The sequence below is a fragment of the Balaenoptera borealis genome (genome assembly GCF_965194805.1).
Source record: "Balaenoptera borealis genome assembly, chromosome: 6".
Classification (NCBI taxonomy): domain Eukaryota; kingdom Metazoa; phylum Chordata; class Mammalia; order Artiodactyla; family Balaenopteridae; genus Balaenoptera; species Balaenoptera borealis.
This window is the reverse complement of record NC_138863.1, coordinates 78106959-78125674: the sequence shown is the minus strand read 5'-3', so window position 1 is coordinate 78125674 and position 18716 is coordinate 78106959. Positions and strand designations below refer to the sequence as shown.

The 18716-nt window shown below is 38.4% G+C and overlaps 2 protein-coding genes and 1 long non-coding RNA gene across 22 annotated transcripts in view; 1 reads left to right on the top strand and 2 right to left on the bottom strand.

Moving 5' to 3' along the window:
* PRPF40A (pre-mRNA processing factor 40 homolog A) overlaps nt 1-13302 on the bottom strand; it is a gene marked incomplete at its 5' end in the record, with an annotated part of 54836 nt that extends 41534 nt beyond the window's left edge. For 5 of the 12 annotated variants that reach the window (XM_082395723.1, XM_082395730.1, XM_082395727.1 and 2 more), the window contains 2 exons: nt 11161-11292; nt 12437-12838. In XM_082395723.1, the coding sequence (XP_082251849.1) occupies nt 11161-11292; nt 12437-12838 (534 nt within the window). Of the gene's footprint in view, nt 1-1483; nt 1575-11160; nt 11293-12436; nt 12839-13033; nt 13053-13200 lie in introns of those variants that run through there. The other 7 variants (XM_082395731.1, XM_082395732.1, XM_082395733.1 and 4 more) reach the window with 4 other exon arrangements.
* LOC309630484 lies at nt 5058-11151 on the bottom strand. Its single transcript, XR_014245699.1, has 2 exons — nt 9709-11151; nt 5058-9430 (listed from the first exon to the last, which is right to left on the bottom strand). It is a non-coding gene; the product is annotated as an uncharacterized lncRNA (long non-coding RNA).
* Nucleotides 13303-13497: 195 nt separating the features above from the next.
* ARL6IP6 (ARF like GTPase 6 interacting protein 6) overlaps nt 13498-18716 on the top strand; it is a gene marked incomplete at its 5' end in the record, with an annotated part of 36355 nt that continues 31136 nt past the window's right edge. For 7 of the 9 annotated variants that reach the window (XM_082395791.1, XM_082395794.1, XM_082395792.1 and 4 more), the window contains 3 exons: nt 13498-13794; nt 13938-14238; nt 15724-15777. In XM_082395791.1, the coding sequence (XP_082251917.1) occupies nt 13498-13794; nt 13938-14238; nt 15724-15777 (652 nt within the window). Of the gene's footprint in view, nt 14239-15723; nt 15778-18716 lie in introns of all 9 variants that reach the window. The other 2 variants (XM_082395797.1, XM_082395796.1) reach the window with 1 other exon arrangement.

Sequence of the window (18716 nt, the reverse complement as noted above, 5' to 3'; positions counted from 1 at the left end):
GTATGGGATTAACAGATGCACTCTACCATACATAAAATAGATAAACAATAAGGATTTACTGTATAGCACAGGGAACTATATTCAGTATCTTGTAATAAACTATGAGAAAGAATCCAAAAAAAGAATATAGATACACACATATATATGTATAACCGAATCTCTTTGCTGTACACCTGAAATTAACACAATATTGTAAATCAACTATACGCCAATTAAAAGAAAAAAAAAAAAAGAAATTCCACATTAAGCAAATATCAAAACTATGGCTACAAAGACTTTGCGGCAACATGAAAAATGCTTCTGACTCCATGTTAAGAGAAAAAAATCATAATCAAAATTGTGTGTACACTACGATTAAAATTTTAAAACACAGATGTACATACAATAAAATTTGGAATAAAATTGACCAAAAATGATAATAGTTACATTAGGGAGATGGGATATGGGTTATTTATTTTTCATTCTACTTTTCAAACTTTCTGGAATGATGTCTTTAAAACTAAACATGTAAATTAAAAGAATTCTCTGCTAAATCTTAAAAAAAGAATTAAAAACATTTAAAAAGGGGGTAAAAATCTCCATCATGCAACAGAGCATTTCCACACGATAGCAGTACAAATGGCTGTACAAATAAATGTAATTTCAAATTAAAGTACTCTACTTCATAAGACACACAGTGATCAAAGCCCATCCAAAACCAAAGCACAAAAGAGCTTACATATAACAAATGTTTACTAGACCAGGCAATGACACAGCAAACAATATTTGAAAATCATTAAAGAACAGAATTTGACAAAGTTCTCTCAATTGTTCTTCTTCCCACACTTCAAATTTTAAAACATCTCAAAAATTTGCCTTTAGACTAGAACTCATGGTATCAGTTATATAATGAGATTTAATGTCAAATAAAAAGCTAAATTCTCCCTCTGTATCTCTGTAAATTCTGAGGGGTAGCAACTAGTTAAGCTTGTTTAACCTGACGAAAATTGGCAAAATTCTTAAATTATGTACAACCGAATATTCTAAAAGTAAATAGATAATTCTAAAGCAAAACTGTGATGTTATTAACATGAAACCAAAGAACAAAAATATAAATACGCAAAATACTATGTTTTTATGAAAAGCTATTACAAGAATTTGGCCTGTTTCCCAAAGCCTGAGGAATCTATTTTGTGGAAATGTTATGATTTCCATTTTTCATTAATTCTAGGATACACCTAATATGGAGATGCATGTGTCAACCCATCTGACTCAAGTTGAATTCTTTCAGAGGATTTGTGTTGACTTCAGCCAGTCACTTGGCAGCACCATCAACCTGAGACCATTAAAAATGTCTAAGTTATTTATTTACTTGTTTTAACACCACACTGATAATGGGAATATAGACTGAAAGCTTATGAGAGAACTGGTGTGTGGTTTAAATCCTCAGAAGTGATTTTTCCCTCCTTTTGCCCAATAAACAAAGTTGAGACATTCAAGTTACTTTGCTGTCCTTTTTTCCATAGCAGATTTACTTCTTGCTTCACACGGAGGGAATAGCCCTTTGGCATCCCAGCTTTATTCGTAGACTTCTCATTTGTTTTTTCTCACGCAGGGCACCTAATATAATGGAGTGTCTCATCAATGATGACATCTTAAATTCAATGAAAACAGGATGTTGGTTCAAAATGGTTACAGGGACAAATTCTTAACATAGTTGCTACAGTAATGCCACAACAAATTCCACAAGCCAGATCATTCTTAAAGCTACAAAGTGGTAGCTCATACTAAGCTTATTGTGAAGCACGTTATAAAATTACAATAACCTTGTAGAGCTTCATAAATTTCCATTTAAGCTACTTTGGCAAATATATTAAGTGCTGTAATTAAGCATTTCAGTTGTTAGGAGACAGAGAAAGAATGGTTAAGGGTGAAAGACATATATGTGAGATGTAAGCTAAATTGCCTAAAATATTAAACATCTAAATTTAATGGACACTTTGGCACCTTTAAAAAGTAACTCAGATATACAACTTGATACGCTTTATTCAAAGTGGCCAACAATTTGTGTGATATGTTTCTATTTCTCTTCTTTTAATGATAAAAGTTAAATCAAGAAGAATCTCTTGAAAATTCTAAGAATCACCCATTTGAAGAAAATTAAAAATGAGTAAAAACTAGGAAGCAGGGCTTCCCTGGTGGCACAGTAGTTGAGAATCCGCCTGCCAATGCAGGGGACACGGGTTCGAGCCCTGGTCTGGGAAGATCCCACATGCCGCGGAGCAACTAGGCCCGTGAGCCACAACTACTGAGCCTGCGCGTCTGGAGCCTGTGCTCCGCAACAAGAGAGGCCGCGATAGTGAGAGGCCCGCGCACCGCGATGAAGAGTGGCCCCCGCTCGCCGCAACTAGAGAAAGCCCTCGCACAGAAATGAAGACCCAACACAGCCAAAATAAATAAATAAATTAATTAATTAATTAATTAAAACAAAACAAAAACTAGTGGTTACCGGTGGGGAGAGGGAAGACGGGAAGGGCAGTCTAAGGGTAGGGGGGAAAAAAGGGTTATTATAAAAAAACAAAAAACAAAAAACAAACTAGGGAGCACCACACAATCCGCTCAGTCATTCTTAGCATCCCAGTTTAGAAAATGTCTAATGTTAGATAAAAACAAGCATGATTCATTGATCACTCTAGATATTTGAATTATAAAAAAAGGTACAGTAATAAAAGCAATCCTATCAGTGCTACAGCAAATTAGTTATACAAAATGTACATCAGCCCAATTTTATTAGGATATGAAAACAAAAGTGTACATCTTCATGTGGGCACCTCAGAAGTTCTTTTCTTCATAATTATTTCCTGAAGTTTTTCCTGCTGGAAAGAAATCACACAATCTAACCTACCTTTTGTCTAAATATTAACTCTTGAATTTGGTTGATTTTTAAAAATCACTCTTGCTGCCAACCTGTAGCTACAAATTGATTACCTAAAAAGTTTGATTCTTGCCTTTATACTTGGTTCCTTTTAAATGTGCTAAAGTCAATTCCACAAATATACTCTACAGAGGCTATTAACATTAAGCACAGTATTTAAAAACAACTATTCCCTACATCACTAACTTACCTTATAAACAAATACATAAATGAATGCAAAAAATTAAGTTTTGAATAAATGCAAAAACTACTTCTTTGAATGTAACTAAATATTCATTCAATTGGAAATAAATACCTGTTTAAAGCATGTCCTTAACAACCCGAAGTGGCTGAATTTTGGGACAATCATTTAACCTTACTTCCTCTTCATCTACAGTTATATATAAACTCAAAACATGTCATTTTCTTATATAAGAAACATTTAGATAAAAAATAGACAATATTTGCACAAACTGCTCCCACAGGGAGTAGAACCTTACCATTTAATAAGTCAACTGCCAGTATTCAAAATTATTTAGTTTGCTAAATTCTCTCAACCTGGAGACTTTAGAATTCACTGAAGTATACACTATTCCTTCAAATTCTAAGGAGGTGTAACATGGCATAATCTCATACTGCTATACAGGGAAGCAGCCTAGTACAGCTATTGAGTATATTCTGGAATCAGACTGCCAGAATTCCTACCCCAGTTGGCCACTCACCAGTTATGTGATCTTGGGCAACTTTACTTAACCCCCAATTTCCTCACCTGCAACACAGGGAATAATAGTACTCATCTGACAGGACTGTTGTAGGGATTAAATGGAATAATACATGAATACACACAGGCACTTAGAACAGCGCTCAATAAATGAAAGCTGTTTTATTACCACTGCTCTCTTTCAACTCATGTAATGAAAGTATCTCTCATGTTGCCCCTTCTCTCGTCTATTCCCTAGCTATCTGTTAGTTAGGCACTTTGGTTCTTTAAAGGCATCTAGTAAATACTGTAAAACCATCACCTTCAGTAGGAATCAACACACGTAATGAGAAGTCAATCCCAGATTAAGGATCACATTTAGTGCTGGCTCTTCAATGTCGCTTTACAATTCACTCAACTCTCTAGGCCTTCCTATTCCTATCTATAAACTGGACATCTATCTAGCCAATCCACTTTTCAGTGAGGAGGATCAAATTCAATAGGGTATATGAATCAGTTATATACAAACATGATGATAAGATTATAACTATAACACAGATTAGGTATCACAGTTCTATTCCCTGAAACCCTAAAAAACAAAACTATGCGAAAAAAAAGGCAAGTAAATAGTTTAAATTATTTAGTCCACTGTCTCTTGCTAAACCCCAAACTTCTTAAATGAGGGTACAGAAAATGTAAAAAGAAAATCACTGGGTGTTGATATGTGACACAAAAACTTAGAAAAGGAGCTGAATAAAAATGAATTGTATCATTTGATTTTTAAAAAGCTCTAAACATACTGGGGATACACACACAAATTGTGGTGTCTCAAGTCACATAGAATTAAAGATTTTATAAAACGTACTCTAAAAATCATCTAAACCTCCTTTTGGTCATGAGCCCTCTAGAACACAAGTACAGAGGGACACAAGACTATTACTATCTTCTTCCCCAATTCCTTAAAACTAGATTCAGTATTATATCTAGCTAAATCATTAAATATTTGTCCATATGAAAATTTTTAGCTCCTTCTCAATTGTGGGCACCTTTAGGACAAAGAGCATGTTTATATAAGTATTACTCGTACAGAAGACAGTTACATAGACATAGCAGAGACTCAAACACTTGTAGTAGACAACTTTATGACTAGTCCTTATTTCTGTATAAGGAAAGAGAGGGTAATTTTCTATTATATTCAACAAATATATGATCATAAATATGTAATGATCTTAAAACTACTAAAAAAAAATCATCTTTCAGAGAATTAACAACTTTCTTGATACCCAATGACCAAAGAAAGTATACCAAGCCCACGTTCTCAAACAGAAACTTAATGCTCATTCATTAATCAAAAGGTAATTTAAAAAGTCTTAACCCAAACAGATCAGGAGCTAATAAATAAGATTTGAGAATTTTGTTAAAAAAAAAAAAGTCTAAGATAAATGAGATGAAAATTTTGTTTAAAAAAAAAAAAAATGAAAGCCTAAGATAAAGCAAACTATATTTCAGCTCAGTTCTCACTTGCTGGCATGTTTAGTCCTTTAAGAGACATGGCTAACAGCAACACTCAGATTTGGAGAAGATTCAGATTTCCACTTTTACTGTAGTGCCCCAAGTAAGAAAGAAGCAGATAGAAGGAGATTTTCTTTCAAGCCTGTCATGCAAAATACCACATCTTTAGTAACCGCTAACTATACTTAACTTTTTTTAATAAGTAGAAGAAACATGATGACTTGACTAGGGAGAAAAAGAAAACAAATATAAAAGATTCATCTCCACTAAATATTCAAATGTCTACAAGTATCGTGACAGTCAAATCAGCAGTTAAAAGATGAGAAAAGTGTGGCCAAGCATCTGAGTGATACCTGTAAGTTCCCTGAGTGCATGGTATATATACAGTGTTCATCTTTGTACTAATACACAGTCAAGAAGAGGCTTAAATGTCTATTGACGAAAATGGGCAATGTCTACTGGCTAAATTGACCTGACAATGGAAATATGAAGATATAGAAATAGGAAATAAGAATGAAAGACTAATGACAACTTTAAATGAGACAGTGTATATCTACTCCTTCTACCTTACAAACCTTCACAACTTAGGCCAATTATTTCTCTAGGTAAAAAAACAAACAAAAACTCTAGTACATAGCTATGGATGTAAGTAGATGCCAAATGTGTACTATCTACTGATATACCACTTGATAATGACTGGAAGTCATGTCATCAACATTTCTAACAAACCCAATAAAAACCAACAGGTTAACCCGTTGAGATCTTTTCTTTCTTTTTTTTTTTTTTTTGACCAGGCTGCAAGGCATGCCGGATCTTAGTTCCCCCACCAGGGATGGAGCCTGTGCCCCCTGAGTGGTGTCTTAACCACTGGACTGCCAGGGAAGTCCCTTCTTTTTTCTTTCCTTTCTGATTCCACCATTAATGAATACATTTATTTGTTGCACTCCTACAACTCTATGAGCTGCTACTTTTATGTGTGTTAATACTAACTTATTTCCACATTGCCCTTTTCTCCTTAAGAGCAGACTAAATGGGTAAGTGGCCTCAATTCAGCTTTTCTCGCAAAATGTTAATTATAGGCAATGTTAATTCTATGCAATGTGCTAGACAAAGCAAAATAAACAGATAACGGGGGGTAAAGGAGACTGTGGAAGTGGGGGAGGGGAAGATGGCCAACTAAAACCGAAAAATACTAAGTAAAAAGTTTTAAAAGGCTTCTGCAAGACCTCTTAGCATCTTTAGAAAATACTGCACCCTGCAAATCTCAAAGGGGTGGAGGGGTACAGTTCATTCTTCCAAAGTGACATGGTCTTTTTATATCTCTCCAAGTAATCCCAATATACTCAGAAATACTACTCTAGCTGAAGTTTTTGAATAGATGAGTTCATATTTAAATGAGTTGCTATCTAAAGATAATGAAACTAAAACCTATCAAAATCTAACCATATACACAGCCCAAAAGTTATACCAACACATTAGGTATGGGTCAATCTATGTTTTAAAATGCACTCACCTGGGTAATATAAATGCATAAAGAAAGTTACCTAGATTCAACAATCTACGAGCAGATAACCTAAACAAAAAAATCTCTTTTTCACTGGCTAATGTCCAATTCAACGGCAAGGATCCTATAACACCCAAAAGTGAGGATAACTCAAAAGCAACAACAGCATTATCAATTTATCAAATTAGTCAGATAAATCTAAGATACCAATCAATATATTGGATTTCTCTGGAAGGCCTATATTCCAAATCATCATTTCTCCCTAGGGTATGGAAAAATCTGGTAAAACTTAAAGAGATGATCACCAATGAAGTCATACAGACAGAAATACATTTGCTTGTAATTTAAAGTAAATGGAAGTAAGTTCTTTAGTTTTATTCACCAAACAAAAATTACTTATTTCATCTTATTTATCTTCCATTTTTGTCAAATGAAAAATCAACAGTAGAGGCAGACCCTAAAAACAACAATAAGTGGTAACAGTGTAAAGTCATAACTAACCGCTGAAAAGTCACATGTAACACTGACTAACTTTCTGGCTTATATTGTAGGAAAGAGTATCTGCGTTTGTTTCATTCATTCAACAAGTAATTTACTGAGCACCCATGATGTGCCAAGAACTGTGCTCAGCACCTATAGACTTCTTAAAAGTTCAGAACATAGCCCCTGCCCCCTAAGAGCTTACAATTGTTGGAAAGGCAAAGCAAATAAACCATAATAAAACAAAACAAGTGCTAAAATAAGTGAAATAGTAAGAGTTATGGGTGGATTACATAGGATTTTATTTTAATAATCTGAAGGGGAGGTATATGCTGGGAAAATTTATTGCTGAGGACCTCTTGGAGAAGGCAGGACTTGAAATGGCACAATTTAGGTAAATAAAGGAAAGTTCATGGTAGTAGAGAGCTGGGGGGCAGGAGAGCAAGAAAAACAGCACAAGCTTGGTGATGAACTGATAAAGTTACTCAAAATACCATGAAAAGACCAGCCCGCGTTCATATTAGGGAATGTGAAGACATGCAGCTCAGAATCGTGCTCTGAATTATATACTATGGGAAATAATTGAAAGTTAAATTGTGGAACGTAGACATTACGCTATAGGCACAGAAAAACAGTGGAAGTTCTAGGGCAAGGAGATAACTCATTGAAATCTAAAAAGAGTTTTTTGGGGGACAAGCTTGAAGCAAGAAAACCAGCTCAAAAGTTGTAAAGAGTATCCTAGGCATGAGAGTGTAATGACTTAAGCTCAGATAGCAGCAGGAATAGAAATAAGGTCTATAAAAACCTGCCTTACTTAGTACGAGAACACGAAAATCCGACTTATTTTTAAAGAGGAATTATTCATTTATCAGTTTATTGAACAAAGGCAACAAGAAAAAAATACTGAATAATTAGAATTAGGGAGGCATTACTAAAAGAATTTCCTGTTTCTACTTGCACATCAACCCATAAAATCTTATACATATCACCTATCCTTATCAAATGATCTAAATTGAATCATAGGTTGTTAGAGCTGAAAGGGACCTTAATTCTTTTACTCTACTCTTCTCATTAAAAGAAGAGGAAAAATAAGAATTAAAGAAAGAAAAAAAAGTCAGGCAGGAAGACTCTTGGGCTTAAGTGAAGGCCAAATTGCCTGTGAAAAGGATGGTTTATGTTGTAGAAAAGACAACAAAAGAATAAGACGTGAAAATATTTTAAAGCAAAACATTATTTACAATACACATAGAGAAAGAAGACAGCTTCATACGTAATTATATCTTAATACAAATCTCTACTGCCACCAAGCAGAAAAATTATTTTATCATTAACATTTATAAACTTGTAAGGTCCCTTCCAACTGTAAGATCCTATAACTCTGTAAAAGTAGAAGCACAACTTTCCCATCTGAAGTTAATGTACAATAAGAAAGGCAAGTTTAACCTACAGGATAAACTTGAAAGAGTGTTATTAAGACCTATATGATAATTTCCAAATATCTATTACTACTAATAGATTCATCCTAAATTCTAAAAAGGCATTCTAGGTTATCTCCTGAACTAAAACAAAACATGCTACTCCTCTAATCTAAATCATTTGCTGCATTTCAAAAAGTACAAACTCTGGCTTCTGTAGACTGTTATGTCCATTCTGCATATTATTTTACAAACAAGTTTTAAAATTTCATGTCATGTTCAGTAACATCCCAAAGACCACAATCATGTAGCAAGTAAGACTGCCACCAATTTTAGTCCTCAGCTGGTCCCAGAATGAGATCTTAATGTGAACTAGGCAATATACATGAAGGTTCCATAACCTTCAGTTGCAAAGTCTAAAGAATTTGTGAATTAACTTTTTAAAATTGGATGACAGAACCCTACCAACTCTGTGTCACTATAGTGAGCTATATAGGTACCCTGCTTCTCCTCATTATCTTCTGACCACTTACTGCTCACTTATACTTCTGAGGGCAGGTAGACAGAAGACATGATGCAGAAAAAAGGATCAAGTTTGCGAATTATCAATTTTTATTTTAAGGTAGTTGTTCATAGGGCTTTAAATTAGATTTCTGAATACATGACTGTTTATATTATCCATGCCCTCCCACTCTGTTATCAAAGCTAAAACAAGAATTTGTTCTACCAAGACTTGGGCCCCATATTTGATAGATATCAAGAGGAAAAAAAGGAATAATCTAAGGGAAAAAAAAATGGGGATTCTCTTGAGTTCCTCAGAGCTGGGTTCTTAAGTCATTCAATTGTTATCCTAACAGGAGCCAACAGAGAGACTTCTAAACATCTAAATAGTCAGGTACGCTTAAAGGCACATGGCATATACTGGTCTAGGAAAGAAGCAGAAGAAAACCACAAGGTAAAATTCAGAGTATTTGAATGGATGTGTACCAGGTAGCAAATAACCTTACTAGGAAGATGGTCACTACAGAGCTAAAGAGAAAGGGCCATAAAGCAAACTGTGACCAGCTTATGTCAACGAGATACATGAGTACTTAAAAAATAAAATCTGCATTTTACTCAAAATGACTAGCTGGTATCTTGGTTTTGGTAGTGCAACAGCACCAACACAGCAAGGGTAAGCAGGTCAATCCCTTGCAAAACTTACCTTGATTGGCCCAATGGAAACAGAAGGCCCCAGAAAAGAGAGAAGCATCTGGCAGTAGCAAATTGTTTTATTTTATCTTTCTGTGGAAAGAAACTAATTTTAAATAAGAACCAGAGCATTTAAAGAATAAATATTTTTTAAAGCTCATTATCTAGTTAGAGCAGCTCTACTGAGAAAACAAGAAGAGCTCCTTGCTGCTTAGAGATGGAAAGAAACAGAAGAGGAATCAGAGTTGTTTCTCCATCACCTAGGGAGTTTTAAAACTTGTGTTATCCTAGAGTAACAGAATAAATAGTTCTTTTATTTAAAGAACTCCTACAGGCAGAATCTTTTGGGCCTGGTGCCTTTGAATAAAACTTTTTATACAAAATTAAGGGCTATACTCTTAAATACCTTAAATAAAAAAGAAAAAAACCACTTGACATTAAGCCCTTCTATTCTTAAGAAAAAAAAAACAAACATACACACAGAGCGAGCTCCTTTCTCCACTACAATTTCACCAATAACTCAGACCAAGGCTTAAATGATTACCAAACCAAATGATGCCCCCAGCTGGCAGAAAGATCATACCTAATTGACTGGCTTTCCAAAATATTTTGTTAGCCTAAATACTTGATGATTTATTGAAACACTAAATGGAAAGAACCCAGCCACCAAAGGATATGTGTATTATAGAACCTAACAGGGGGCATAAAATTATTTACGGTAACTGAACCTGTTACCTTTCTTGGATGCTTTTCTAGGAATTAAGTTCTATTGAATTCGTTGAGTCAGCATTAAAACCTTTTGGTCCAAATCACTCCCACAAAATGTTTACAATTTATGTTGGAGATGGAAGGGACAGCTCAAAAGCAGAAGTGCAGAAACAATAATCATTTAAAAAAACAAAAAAAACCAAAATAGTATAAGTGGAAAATAAACTACCTATTTGGCACCATCCTATGAAGAACCAAATCAGAGTAGAACCTTCCCACCTCCACCCCCACTGCACATGCACACGCACACGCACACGCACACACACCAGGAAGCTTTTTCAGGAATAAAATTAATCCTAAGTCAAAGGCCTAAACAACTGCTGTTTTCAGATTCTATGCATGTACAAGGTCCACCAACAAAAATTATATTGACATAGCATATTTACTTCAATTGACATACTTGGGGGGAAAATCATTAAACTAAAAAGCCTACATGTACTTTGCTACTTTTAAATTTAAAAAAACAAAACAAAAACAACTCAATTTTGTTGCTGTAGAAAGTAAATCTCTTATACAGATTTTTCATTGCAGTCAAAATTTGGTTACTGTCATGATTATACAACATTTCATTTAAAAACATTATTCTGGAATAAACTGAAATTTAAACAGCTGTAAGTATTGACCCAGATTTTGAAATTCTTTGACACAAGAATACCACAGGCAAAAGTAAAAGAAATACAAAACAAAACATTCTTACTTGTCCCATTGGTGGTCCTCCCATTGGGGGCATCATTTGCGGCATCATTCCATGAGGTACAGGAGGCATATTCGCTCTCTGACCCATAGGATGCATTCCCATTGGGGCATAATGCATGCCAGGGTGCCCCATCTGAAAAAGAGGAACAATTTAAAAATTAGCAAGTACCAATAAATGCTTCTCAAAAATCTGATTTCTACAAATCAGTTATATGCATGACATAATATCTGGCTAATGTGTGTGATTCAATTACTGAATTAGTTTATACTTTCTTGTCTTAAATAAAATGTACAACATCAGTATTTATGAGCTTGCACCTGACCAAATTCCAGAACAAAATAGAAAAAATTAAAATCATCACTGGACACCTAATTCGTAGGGTTTTTTTTTAAAAGCATGCTGATTTAATCAGTTACCAACTGGCTTGCTAAACTGGGAGGAAATGTATGTGAATGCCAACTTAACTGTTATGGTAAAAACCACAACTTTGTCCTACTTCACACAGATATCAGATAGTCAACTATTTTTATTTCATAACTTCATTTATTCTTAAATTCATTTCTAAGATGATTTTAAGCTTTAAAACCCTGAATTTACCCAATTAACTCAGATGAGGGCTGGTCTTACATAAAACAAACAGTATGGGTACCCGGGGACACTTCCCTCCTAACAAGCAAACATATTATTTCCTAAGAGAATCTCTAACACAGCTAAAATTACTCCTGCAAAAAACAAAACAAAACAAAAAACCCAAAGAATGAGGTCTGTCACTCACGAACACTAAATGCAAACAACTAATTCATCCATCTTAACGCGCTTTTATAAGACAAGTACTTTCTTTACCTGTGTGTCCATTGTTACAGGTCTTAAAAGCAGGAAATTATCTCCTGCCAATTCTCCCAGCTGTCCCCCCGCTGCAGACAACACTACTACTAGTGAAGAAATTCTGGCAGCCTCTGTTAAAGTCTACCGAATCAAGTCTCCGCCTTCCCCCCGCCTGCTTAATCGGGCCTACCTCTCCAAAACGCTCACCCCGCCTAGGGCCCAGCACCTCCACCGCGCATCTGCCTAGGCCAAACCCACTGGGAACTTCCACGATCCCACTTCCCTTCCTTTGTGCATCCCCGCCCTCCCAGTTCTCTCCCTCGGAACATATCCCACCATCTCGAGCTCTTCCTTCGTCCACTCTCATCTTCTCCTCCTTCTGGAGAAAGCTTCCTGTCTCTGACTCCGTTTTTCATTGTGCCGCTTTCCCCCTGCCCCACCGATCCCTTACCGAGGGCCGTCTCCTCAGGAAGCCGTCAGCAGAGACCCAAGAGCTGGAGCAGAGGCTTGAGCCGGACAATCTCCGCTCCCCGTCCCCGGGACCCCGCGAGGGAGGATGGCTCTCCATTTCACTCACCATGAGGCCTCCACGCTCGGCTCCTGTCCCCGGCCTCATCGTCGGACTCAGACTGCTCCGCCGGCGGCCACTGCCGCTACACATACCAACAAGAAGCGATCTGAGTGGCTGGCGCCCACTGGGGCTAAAGGTTAAAGGCTGCCCTGCGCTACGGGGCGGGATCAGCGGGGCCAATAAGCTGACAGGCTTCCCCGCTGTCCAATCAGACTGCGCTGCCGACACGCAGCTCTTCGGCGATTCGCCCCCAGCCTCAGCCTCACTCGGCGTCGCCTGCATGGAGGGGGGAATAGGGGGACGGAGGAAGTTTCTGCGCCGACTCCTCTGCCGGGAAAACTCCACCAACTTCCCCCGGGGAAGGGAAGACAACTGTGTCCCAGCTTCCCGAGCTTAGACAGCCTCACCCCGTAGGGGGTGGGGCAGTGGGGGCCTGCCACCTTCACCCCCCGCCCGAGTCACGTACGCCCCACAAACCTGAGGCCGCCAGGGGTTGGGTAGGGTGGGGTGGGGGTGGAGTAAGCAGCTTCTAGCGTTAGCGGTGGCCGGGGCCGGATGCGCGCGCGTGGGGCTCAAGGTGGAGGAAGGGGGCGGGGAAGGCGAGAGGAGGGGTCGTGAGGAGCGGGTTCGAGCTCAGTACGCACCAGCTGGCGATCGCGCGCCGGGGTGGGGGTAGGAGGCGTGCCGAGCGGTGTGGAGGGAAGTTGTGGTAGGGGCGGGGAGAACAACGCGACAGGGAAGGAGGAAAGGGCAGTTAAGGGAGGCGAGGGCGCGGGAAGCTGAGCTGCCGTTAATGAGGGAAGCCGGGGCGAGTGCAGGTGTAGAGGGGAAGAAGGGAGAAAGCAAATAGGTTCGGGAACGTGTATTAGAGGGGCATGGGCGGGCGCTAGGACCGAGCGTCGGGGAGGTGCGGCTTTGGGGCTCCCTGGGCGCGAGCTTCCATGGAGGTGACGCGGCGGTGGCGGAGATCGCTGGCCCGGACTAAGCACTGCAGGGAGAGGACACTCGGCTACCTTGGGCCTCGGCTTGTCTCTCCCCGCGCACTTCACTGCGCGCCTTCCTTCGTACTACTTGAGGGTCATGCTCTGGTCCGGGGGCGCCCAGCCTTTCCTCGGGCCCCACGGCACTTTCCTCGCCCAGCCACGCACCCTTGTGCACCCCTGCGCGCCGGGGCCAGGTGGTGGAGGCCGTGGAGGGCCTGGCCGCTGATTGGCTGCTGCGACCGCGGGGCGGGGCAGGTAGGCGACGCTTGACCTCTGCGGACCTGACTGTTTTTCCCGCCATGTCGTTCGTGGAGAGCGGGAGGCGCTCAGCCCTTTCTCGCCGCCGTCTAAGCACTGCTGTCCCGTTTGCTCAACCGGCGTTTTCCGCTTTCACTCAGGGAGACAGCTGGGGTGAGGGTGAAGTCGACGAGGAGGAGGGATGCAACCGAGTGGCCCGTGACCTGCGGGCGGAGTTCTCGGCTAGGGCGTCGTCGGAACCTAGAAAGGACTCGCTACTCCGGCCAGATGGGGACGGGTCTCCCGCCCTGCCCGATAAACGCAATGGCATTTTCTCGGCGGATGCGGGCGGCAGAGTCCAAGCCCGGCGCTGGCCGGTCCAGGTCCTTTCAGTTCTCTGTTCGCTGCTGTTTGCCATCCTCCTCGCCTTCCTTCTCGCCATCACCTACCTGATCGTAAAAGGTACGGAATGAAGCCCGGGCCTTGAAGTGTGTCCAGAGTTTACTTTAGTTGAGCCTGGACGTGGCTCTCCCCTTCGTCTCCCTCGCTCCATCAAAGGCCGGCAAGCTGGTAGCCGCTTTCATCCAGAGTCCTCGTCCGCACCTTTCTTTGATCTTCTCCCTTGTCTTCTCTTTTCTTAACGGTAGAGGACCTTGGTCCGTGATCAGGAGACCCATTTTAAGAAAGGGTTTTGATAAGTGGGTAGTCTTGAAAAAATATCTTAAAGTCGGTGAACACTTGCGGTAAAATATTGGCAAAATCAAGCAAAATGCAAAACAACCGTCATTAAAGGAAGACGGTGCAAAGTGTAATTATTAGGCTATACACGTTCAAAGAGTTTAATCCACAAATGGTTAAAGATGTACAATCCGCCGATTCCTCTGTACACGTTGAATTGCTGAAGGACAAAGATTTCCATCGCAGAACCCAAATTTCTACTTGCATAGGTAAAATAGACACTCTTGGGTTTTGAATTAGGTTTGCAACCCAGTGTAGTGGTGAAGTTCTGTTGTAGGAGCAAGATAGTAGGTTCTCTCTCTGATTAATGGTGTTATTTTCCGTGTCTTAAGTTGAGATATTGGCCAGGTTGGAATAGAAAGAGATGTGCCTTGCAATGTTTTCCAGTGCTTATATGGATGTATTATGTGGTTGGATATTTTATGTTGCAGTGGAAAGAGACCTCAGTTTAAGTTTCAGTTCTCAGTGGTGTGTGACTTTGGCTAAACAAGAAAAATACCTTAGTCTGTTGTATGAAAAGCACCCAACACATTGCCACTCGAGTATTTTACTTCACTAAGTAGAATTAAATCTATTTAATTCCAGTTTTTATTTTTCCTCATTGCTTCCAAGCCCCTAGTGGGCTGTAGATGGCATCTAACACTTTACCATGCTTGATTTTCATGCACAAGACAGATTGGCAAGTTAATGTGAGAGTTTTACCTCTTCATACAGTGATATTGGGTGTAAATTGTCAATGTTAAATATTTGGATGCCAATGTTTCATTCCTCTATCACTTCCCTCCCCCATTTTTTCAAAGCAACTCAGAGTTTTGTCTTGTAGGTAGTTTAATTCTCTTTTGCTCTGAGAGATTGCCTTTGTTCATAAAGTCACAAAACCTGGTTAACTTGAAGTACATTGCAGAACACATTGAGCTGTGCTTATTTTGGAGGGTGGAGAAAGGAGCTGAACTCAAAACCTAGTAATTCGCATTACATAAAATGTCCAGGGAATAAAAATTCCCATTTTATATACATGGCGGTTGACTCATAAAGACATCTTATTTGCTTCCTGAAGGTCACTTAGCTAGTAAATGGAATCAGAATTTGAACCCAGTTGTTTCGGGCTCCAGAGCACTTTCCACAACTCCACAATGCCTTTCTGGTCTTTGAGCTACTCTTCAAATTATAAAATCGTCTTTTTAACCCAAGCCCTTTTTGTACTTACAGAGTTACATGCTGAAAATTTGAAGAACGAAGATGATGTACACACTGGACTGTTAGGTATGGACTTTATTGTCACTTGATTTGATTTTTGAGCTCACTTTTGTTTTTCTAGATTATGCTTAAACTATACAGAATTTTGGTTAAATACTTAATATATTCCCTGTGCAATTTTGTTTCACTCTTTTTCATTTGCATTTGTGTGTGGTAACTTTTGTTAGATTTTCTTTTTACATGTGTATGGGGGTATCTCTGTGTGTATACCAGACATACTAGGAATACATTCTGAATACAACTGTATGTAACAAAGACTCAGAGAATACTTAATGTTTCTTAGTTACATTTTGGAAAAGTCTCTCTACACTTCTTCCCAGGAATTAAAAACAAACAAAAAAACCTTACCTCACAAACTTAACAAAGATAACATCTTAAGCCGACCTCATGAGAAGTTTTAAGTTCAGATCCCCTTATAAGCAACTTGGTTTTTCAAAAAATATGAACAGCATTGGGCATATTTACACAGGTTAATCATGACTAGGAAAGAGTCAACCTGAGTTTCTGTAGTATGTCTGTAGAATGCTGCAGTTTACAGGTTTGTAGTGAAAAATTCAGTTGTTATTTATCTTTTTTTCTCTCTGCGCCGAAATGATTATGAAGACTTCAGAACTTGACCTGTCTGGCATATTTTGCTCCTGTTTGCTGTAATTTCTTTGGCTGACCACTCTGAATTGGGGTGGGGGGGGGTGGGAAATGGTTGAGATCCTAAGCCGCATGTTACTCCCTCCTCCAATCTTACCTAACCTATTTAAACTGCCTCCTCAAGGCTAAGGTCCTCATGGTGATACAAGGTATAGTTCACCTGATTTTGCAGAAGGGGAACCTTTATCTTCAAATTACAAACAACTTAGTTTGCTAGATGTCCCATGAAAACTTGTCTATGCTTGTCTCAACTTCTTGCATCAGAAAACACGTACTTTTTAGTTACCCATTTTGTCAGTGTGTGTTGTTAAACTGTTTCATCTCTAAAAAACAACCAAGATTTTAAGGCTTTTCATAGCATTTATTGATCTGTCAACTCTTGCTGCAGTAGAAACTGAATCTTAAGAACTAGACATGAATTCTAACTTGCTATTTAATAGTTGGCAAGATTACCAACTTACAGCTGAGGAAATGCCTATAAAATTGTATCCTTACGTTTTTACAATTGATGTAGAAGTTTTCACATGAATCCAGAATCTGTAATAAACATTGTTGTTGAAGTCATCCATTCAGAAAAATCAGAATGCAGCCTTTTATCAGATGATACTGTTTTTTTTTTTACTGTTGTATTTCATTGTATTTATTTTGTCTTGTTTACTAGGAACCTCACAGCTAAATGTAATGTTGATTGTGTATTACCTTTTTTTGATCATAATTAGTAGTCTATACATGTTGTTATCTTTATATTTCAGTGACTAATATTTAAATTTTAATGCATACTGCCTCAATTCTCGTTTGAAAGTGGGTTGGTTTTTAGAAACAAATAATGTGAGCCCAGTAACTACTCTCCATGAAACAGTTTTCTTTCTAGACAGACTGATAAAAATTTTGCACATGACAAATATTTTTTATTGCAGTTTAATCCTAGTCCAAGGTTGGCATAGCTCAGTAAAAGCAGATTATAGCGGTGATTCTCATTTTGGTATGTGTAAGAATCACCAGACTTTCTTTTAAAAATCATCTCTAGACTTTGTTTCAGCCCCAGGGTAGGACCTAAGAATCCTCATTTTTTTACAAGTTCTGATAAACCACAGTTTGAGAAATACTTTTGCAGGGCCAGAATCGCAGTTTTTAAAAATGTATTCAAAACTACTTAAAAGTTCTTGAGAGTTGACTAAGGACTAACAGGCTAACAGGCTAACAGTATATAAGCTAACAGGCTAACAATATATAAGCCTAAATGCCTGTTAAGAAACTAAGGAGCTGAGACACTGCTATTCTCTTGTCATCCTTGTTTCTCTGAAAGAAATATTCATGGAAAGCCCTGTTTATAGTTTTTAAAAAAGGGTTCGTGATGAGCATTGTATCAGTGCCTTTGGGGAGTTAATTGATCCTAATGGCTAACAGGATTAGGCTGTCACAGTGTTCATCTTCACTAGTGAGGTAGTCCAGCCAGGGAGGTGTGATTAATACTATCAGCTGATTTTGGAACTCATCTCCCCAAATCTTCCCTGGGTGGCATTAGAGTCACACTGCAGAGTTCTTAGAGCTTTCCTTTTATAATTATCCTGCAAACCATCCACTATTGTAAGCCTGTTTTTCATGGAGATTAATAAAATAAAACTTCTGATTATTTAGTTAAAATCACATTCCTATCATTCCTCCTTGAAGTTATTTTCCGGCCAAATGGATTGCACTAATCATATACGACATTGAGTTGTTTCTTTTTTGCACCTTGGCTTTTGTATCTGTCACATTTTCCCAAATTTTATCACATTTCACACAGTCCTATTTCCAATTTTTGCGTTTTTTCCTAGTCAATATAAAGTATGATAAAATGACCTTTTATTTGAGGCAAACTTGAAATAAGTACATAAGAAAAATAGAAGGAATTGCCTTTAGCAGAAAGTACTTAATCTAAGATATTGTTATCAAGTTAAATGTAGGCCTAGTACTTTTATAAACATTGTAAATAGCGTCATACAGAAATTGTAATCAGATTTGATGGAGTTTTTTCAATGTCTAAAAAGCTTTTAAACTTGATCTTTGGTGCCTGTCATTTCTTGACACCTACTGGTTAATAGTTACCTTTAAGTCCCTTTTGTGGCTAGGAGTAGATTCCTAGCATCTTGCAGTGTCAAGGGCTATTCTCATTTTTTAGCTGCGCATTTACTGCCTGTTTTATGCCTGAGATGTTTCCAGGCTTCTACACATTTACAGAGAAGAGATGACTGACATATACTGAGTTCAATCAAAGATGAAGCCAGCTCATTTAAAGAGTTGATGATTTATTACTTTTC